This window comes from Cystoisospora suis, assembly GCF_002600585.1.
Source record: "Cystoisospora suis strain Wien I chromosome Unknown contig_1870, whole genome shotgun sequence".
In the NCBI taxonomy this organism is placed as follows: Eukaryota; Apicomplexa; class Conoidasida; order Eucoccidiorida; family Sarcocystidae; genus Cystoisospora; species Cystoisospora suis.
Genome location: NW_027154670.1, coordinates 1 through 7,275, shown reverse-complemented (window position 1 = coordinate 7,275; position 7,275 = coordinate 1). Strand labels below are relative to the sequence as shown.

Sequence of the window (7,275 nt, the reverse complement as noted above, 5' to 3'; positions counted from 1 at the left end):
TGCGTAGGCAACCGCGAAAGAAAAGAAGAACCCAGTTGACAAGCAGTAGACAGAAGAGAAGAAAAGAGAAGAAGAAGTGAAGAGAAGAAGAACAAGAAAGAGAGAAGAAGAGATAGATGATCGTCGAAAGGAGAGAGAAGAGGAGAAGAAAGAAGAATTCTTGATAAGAAGAGAGCTTTCTCCAATTCTTTCTCTTTCATACATACACACATACATAGAGACAAGCCCAGTAGTTACCATCTATTAGAAAACACATCTTTCTTCCAGCTCTACTACTACTACTCCACCTCGTGTCTAAACAAGAACTTCATCCTCTTGCCTTCTTCTTTCTTCTTCTCGTTGAACTCTTTCTTCTACTGACACCACTTTTGCCCCCTTTCTCTCGTTCTCTTTACATCATCTCTTTCTGTTCTGAACAATCTTTCTTATTCTTCTCTTTCTCTTACTCTCTCTTTCTTCACTGGACCTGTCTGCTTCTTCTCCTTGTAGGCTTACCTCGTGAAGATCTTGGATTCGTCCAGCGACTTCCTTGGCACAGAGCTGTTTACTCGCACTCATTCCTAGGAGAATTAGATCTCCTTGAAGCCCACGAAGAAGCTCGCAGCAGCTCTCTCTGATCCTCTTACTGTCGCTTAGATGAAGATAGCCAGTTTCTTCTTCCTTGGGAATACCCCCTCGGCTTATATTCGGAGTCGCAGTACAGGGACTCATTGTAGGCGTTTCTCTCGCAGGATAGGAAGAGACTTTAAGCAACGAAGAGGGAAGCGGAGGTGAGACAGAAGAGCCTGAAGGAGAAGAAGAGACGATAGGTTTGAGACAAGGCAGCATCGAGATTTGACGAACATGATAAGGGTATTGTGAAGAAGATGAGGAAGAGGAACAAGAAGTAAGATGTGTCTGCTGTAGAGAAGAGGAGGAAGGGTGAGGAGCTTGTGCTTCGAGTTCTTGCTGTCGTTGTTGTCTAAAGAATGGACGACGGATATGTTTGAAGAGGGCGTGTTTTCCCTCCGTTTTCTTCTTCTTCTTCTTCATCTTTGCATGCGGAAGATACTGAGGAAGAGGTGCTATCGATCCCAGAGCACTTCGTTCACCTACATGGCAGTTGATACACATCCATTTCTCTCCGTCAGCAGAAGGAGAAAAAGAAGACGACGAAGAGGCGTGACGTGAAGCTAAAGAAGATGAAGAAGCGGAAGTCGCGGTAGTTGTAGAGGAAGAAGTAGAGCGATCTGCTTCTTCTTCTTCTTTTCTTCTTTCTCTTTTAGAGAAAGATGAAGAGTTTCTGCGACAAGAAGGATAAGAAGAAGATATATGATGTTCTCTTCTCTCTTTACCAGAAGTATCAAGACCTACCGGCTTGCCTCTTTTGGAAGATTCGGTGTCTCCTTCTATCTTTCCTTGGTCAGATGCCGATCGGAGATCTCCGGGGATTTCAGGTGGGAAAAAGACCGTAAAAGACGATAAAGTCTTCTTATCGCGACTCTCCCCCGCTCCTTCATGAGGAGAAGAAACATCGAAGGAATGTCTTCTTCCCTCTTCTCTTTCTTCTTCTTCTTCGTCGGTCTCTCTTTCTCTTCTTCTACCAGTAGGATTATGACAAGGCTGACTCCTTTCCTGTAGTTGCCGAATCCTCTCTTTTCTTTTATGCTGATGCCGTGAGAGAGAAGATTCAGAAATTTCATTCTTCTCTCTTTCATCTAGTAAAGACGAACAGCTATCAATAGGAACACTCTCTTGTTGGAATGAAAAGGCTCCTTGTCTGAGCAGCATCGATCTTCTTCTCTTTCGATATCTTTTTCTCTCTCTCAGCTTCTGTCCTTTCTTCTTCTTCTTCGTCGTTCTATCTTGATCTTCTTCTTCTTCTTCCTCTCTTCTCTTCATCTCGTCAAAATTGCGAAAGTTTCTCTCTTCATGGAGGTCATCTCTCCTTCCCTGAGAAGCGGTGGGTAGAGTTGCAGAGGAATAAGAAGAAAGGCTATGACGTCGCCGATGACGGGCTGGAGATAAGCTTGGAGACGGATCGAAGTCGGCAGCGAAATTTGGTTGAGGTAAAGGAGGAGGAGAAGAAGAAAGAAGATTCTTGGGAGAAGAAGAAATGGAAAAGAGAGAATGTTCTTTCAAAAGAGGAAGCAGAGCTTCTTGCTGGTCTTCATGTAAAGGGCGGTATCCAAAGGCTATCGCATCCAAACCTAGAGAACATATGTCGGAGGTATCAAAGCACACTCTAACACACAGTCATGCATACGTACATCGTCATACATGTATAGTCATACATATATAGTCATACATATATAGTCATACATATATAGTCATACATACATAGTCATACATGTATACATCTTCATACACACATGTGTACATATTCATACATATACACACACATACATAGTCATCCATACACACATGCATATCACATGCCATACACAGAAGCACACCAGCATATGAGTATACATAGAACCCCTATATTTATCTATCTCAGAGATAACTTAGAGACGGCTGACAGCTATCTATCTATGTTTATCTATCTATCTACTTCTCATAAAACAAAGAGAAGTAGGCAGAAGAAAGGTCTTCCATCTCTGCCCGATCTTAAGAAAATAGAGCTACCGATACACAGATAGATTAGAGACAGGTGAATAGATATATAAATGTCTTTCACAAAGCTAAAGTATGAGTACTAGTGATAGGAACCATATGTATGATGGGAAAATAAAGGAAAGTTAGAGATAGAAGAGAAAGAGTAAGAAGGAAAAGAATAAGAGTGAAGAATACGTCTGACCTGTAGAGATCCATTGACTGTTTAGCTCTAAGAGAGAATGACGGGCTGACGAATCGAAAGGAAGAATAGAAGTCCCATTAAAGAAATACTTCACACGTGGTAGCACTAAAGAAGGAGACCCCTAAGGACAAAAGACAGAAAGGTACACAGAAAGCAAGACAGAGAAAGTGAGAAAGACAAAAAGAAAAAGAGAGAGCTTCTCGAGGACGACGCAGACACTGTATATAGACATACATACATACATACGTATTCATATAGACAGCCGGAGAAACGGAGAGATGTTGAGAGGGAAGTATCTGCGAGTGAGAAGAATGACGAGGAGAAGAAGAAGAGTGGTGCTAGCTATAGTGACATTGACGGGGTCGGAAAAGAGGAACAATAAGATCAAGAGAACAAGAAAGACGTTTTCATCAGAAAGAAAGACAGACAGATCACGAATGCGGGAAGAAGTCGACAAGGGACGAAGAAGGAAAGAACGGAAGACACAAGAGACTGTGACCAAACACGGAAAGGCAAGTGTCTAATGGCGGCCGAAAGGATTCAGGTGTACATACACCCGAGAATCAAAAATACATTCATGCACACCAGGACACTATCTATCTATCTATCTAAGGTAAGAATAGAGATATAAAGCACATCACCCATCCCCTTTACCTCTCTCTCTCGCTCTCTCTCGCTCTGTCTTTTTCTCTATCTTTCCTTCCTTCTTCTTCTTATTCTTTTCTTTACCTTAACAAAGAGATGAACGGTTTTGGTCTTGTCATCTTTTAAGATCCAGAGCATCAAGACAGAGCCTGAGGGTGCGCCTGTACTTCTATGGAGAAAAGGTGGAGATGTCTCATGATGATACCAACATCTATCTCTTTCCTCGTCTTCTTCTTCTTCGTCTTTTTCGATTCTCTTCTTCTCCTCCTCCTCCTTCTCTTGATAATCTTCATCTTCATCTTCTTCTTCTTCGTCCTCCTCATTGTCTTGCATATTCTCTTCGTCATGAGGAACTTCCTTCCACTCACTCCCATCTACATAATCTTCCTCTTCTTCTTCTTCTTCTTCAATTTCTTCTTCTTCTCTTTCAGGATCCTCTTCTCTCTCTGACTTTCTTCCTCTTCTTTCTATTCCCTCCAAGCAAGTCTCCCCTAGCATGCTGGTATCTTTATTTGAATCTGGCTTCTCTCTCACTACCTCTTCTTCTTCTTCCTGTCTCTGTAGATCTTTACCTGAAGGGAATAAATGACTTCGCGGAGAAGAAGAAGAGAGCAAACCTTCTCTCTTCTCCTCTTCACCTTTAGAAAGGTCATCGTAACCACGCTGTCCTGATCTTGCAAAATCCGCACCCTCTTCTTCTTCTCCTTCTTCTTCTTCTTCTCCTCTCCGTTTGCTGGAGAAGAAGAGGAATCTTGAGTGTAGGCGGGTGTGATTGATCGAAGCCTGGAAGCGTCGCATGCAAGAAGAAAGAGAAGGAGAAGAAGTGTTTCTTTCCGTCTGTTGCATGATGTCTTTCTGCTCTCCTTCTGCGGAAAGTTGCAAAGTCTTTCTGGAATTGGGGGAAGAAGAAGATAAAGAAGAAGAAGATAGAAGAGAATGAAGAGACGGATATATTGTATCATCTTGAAGCGATTTCTCCCTTCTGTTCATATCTTTCTCTATCAATTCTTTCTCCTCATGATCCACACATCCCCCCTCACAGACACTTATCGACACAAAAACCCTGTCGTCTTCTTCTTCTTCTCCGTCTTCTTCTTCTTCTTCTCGCTCTTCTTCTTCTTCTCCGTCTTCTTCTTCTTCTTCTTCTCCGTCTTCTTCTTCTTCTTCTCGCTCTTCTTCTCCGTCTTCTTCTTCTTCTCCTTTATCGGTACTTGAGAGATCGATGTCTTTCTTCTGGCAACTTTGCTTCGTATAAGAACTTTTCAGGTTGCCGTGCACTTCTTTTCTTGGCGTTGTTGTCTCAATTCTTCTCCTTCCTTCTTTATCTTTCTCTTCTGCAAAGACTTTCTTTCTCAGGCTTTTCCCTAGCATTACAGAAGATAGAGCAGGATACATCGAAGCAAAGAGAGTAGGCAAGAAGGATGAAGTCGAAGAGAAGTAGGAAGGATATCGACAAGCAAATGAAGAGGAAGAAGCCTTATGATCATCTTGCCGCTTCTTCCTATCATCTCCTTTCTGTCTTCTCCAAAATCTCTCGTATCTCCCACATCTTCTTCTTCTTCTTCTCTCCCATCTCTCATATCTTTGCAGCGAGAGTAGAGACGACAACCCTAAAGGTGAATGCGAAGAAGAAGAAGAAAGATGTAGAGACGGAAGAGACTTATGATGAGAAGCAAGAGAAGAATAAGACATGGTCGGGTGACTGCGGTGTTCGGTGCCAGGGGGGAGAAAGAAGGAATGAGCCGAAAATGAAGATGAAGAAGATGAGGTACGCGAAGAAGAACAAGGAGAAGAAGAGAGGAGAGAAGGAGGTTCGGACGTTACATCTGGAGCTGTCGATAACAGTGGAGGAACAAGCTGTCTCCTGCCTGAGAGAAGAAAGAAGAAAAAGAGAAAGACAAGGAGAGTTCGAGAGAGAGAAAGAGAGAGAGCGAAAACGATATGGAATGAGGAGAAAAGAAAGGAAAAAAGAAGGAGAGAGAAACACAGCAAGTCAAATACACGAAAGAAAGAATCTTCTTTTCCTCCTTGACACCTACAAAGAAGGAAGAAGAAGAAGATTTCTTCTTTTGATTCATTCTCTGGAAAAGCACGCCACCCCCCTCAACTTTTCTTTCCTCTCTTCTCTCTCCCTCCTCTGATCTTACTTAGACAAGAGACAGCGTCACGACTTTCCCCGGACTGCCCGTATTCTCTTATTATCCATCTTGTCTATTCACAGCTAGTCTCGCTTTCAGAAGCCATCCAGCAATATGAGCGAGCTATCTAAAAGATAGAGAGCTCACTTTACACATAGGAGGGCTACGCAGACCTCCTTGTCTACCACCCCTACCCATACTACAAGAGCACCTGTCCTTCATATCGCATACATGCATCGAGACAAGATCGGCCTACAAGAAGAAATAGAGTTTCTCTACACCTATGCTGACAGGGCCAAGAAGAATGAAGCAAACTCCCGGGGATACATGTATATATATATATATATATATGTAAAGAGAGAGAGAGAAAGAGAGAGATGGATAGAAAGATAAAGATGTAGAGACTTAGTTAGAGAGAGATACATGCGCAGATATATTGAGATAGAAGACTCCCGACTCGTGCATATTCGTCTCTATGTCTCTACAGATATGTGGAAACGTAGAGATTCTTGGGGGAAAGCCTCAGAGCTCACAAGAGAGCGTAGATCTTTTTCAGCCCTCCTCCGCCTTTCTGGGCGTCCTTATCTCCTCATGAAAAAGTCAGGTATTTCAGACATCTAACTAGCTAGCTAGCTAGCTGACTAGCTCTCCTCATCTCCTCATCTCCCTTGCAGGCTCTCCATTTAACCCACTCTCTCTCTTTTTCACTGAGATATATGAGGTAACTAAACAACTGTGCTATTCTATGCTTAGCCGTCTTTCTCTTCTTCCTCACATATCATCTCCCTTACACACTAATACACAAGGCATCCAGCAGACAATACCTTACAATACTATCTCCATAGTGTTTCTTTCTTTCTGTGAGCTCCCTATCTATTAAACTCCCTTCATTCTTTCTTTCTTTTATCTCTCTATCCATTGAATCCCCTTCATTCATCTCCCTCCCTCGCTGACATACTTGTGTATGTCTGCTCTTCTCCTCTGTGTGCCTGAGAAGCATGCGCAGCAGACGAAGGAGCGACGCTTGCATCTTCTTCTTCTTCATGCCGAGCAAAGCGCATGAGAAGACGGGGCGAAGATGGAGAATGGAGCAAAGAATCGTCAGGGCGGAGATTCTTCTTGCGATGATCGGAAAGATCTAGATCGTAGGAGGTCCCTTCTCTCTGAGAGAAACCTTGATTCGCTGGTACCCAAGGAGATCTACGTGGAGAAGGCGAAGGAGAAGAAGAGGGAGAACAAGGAGGAGGAGTTGAAGAGGACGAAGAAGAAGAAAGAGAAGGAGAAGAAGAACGATATAAAGCTTCTTCTTCAAAATGACGAGGATGGTGTTCTCCCTGCTGTCGATGCCTCGAGTCAGCTTTGAACTTTCCTAGATGATCTTTGATAAAGAATCGACTTCTGGTCTTTCGATCATGCTTCTTCTCATCGCGGCAAAGACTTTGCACGGACGAATATCGACAGCTAGCTCTTCTCTGTCGATGTCGAGCTAGCATCGAGATGGATGGACTTCGCTCAAGAGAAGCCTTAGAGAGACGAGACAGATTCTGTTGAGAAGAAGAGGGAGATGGAAAGCCATCTTCTGCCTCTTCTTGAAGGATCTCCAAAGAAGATAAAGAAGAATGAGACGAAGACGGAAAAGAGGACGATAATGAAGAAGACGACAACGAAGGAGAAGAAGATGCGGGATGATAAGAAGAAGATAGAGGCGGGAGA

At 43.1% G+C, this 7,275-nt stretch overlaps 1 protein-coding gene across 1 annotated transcript; it reads right to left on the bottom strand.

Annotated features, from left to right (window-relative positions):
- Positions 1–432: 432 nt before the first annotated feature.
- CSUI_004123 (transmembrane) lies at positions 433–7,259 on the bottom strand (the record flags this gene model as incomplete). Its single annotated transcript, XM_068064318.1, has 4 exons — positions 6,521–7,259; positions 3,509–5,292; positions 2,780–2,900; positions 433–2,189 (listed from the first exon to the last, which is right to left on the bottom strand). Coding segments are annotated over exons 1-4 (4,197 nt in total), but the record flags the coding sequence as incomplete, so codon positions are not given.
- Positions 7,260–7,275: the final 16 nt, after the last annotated feature.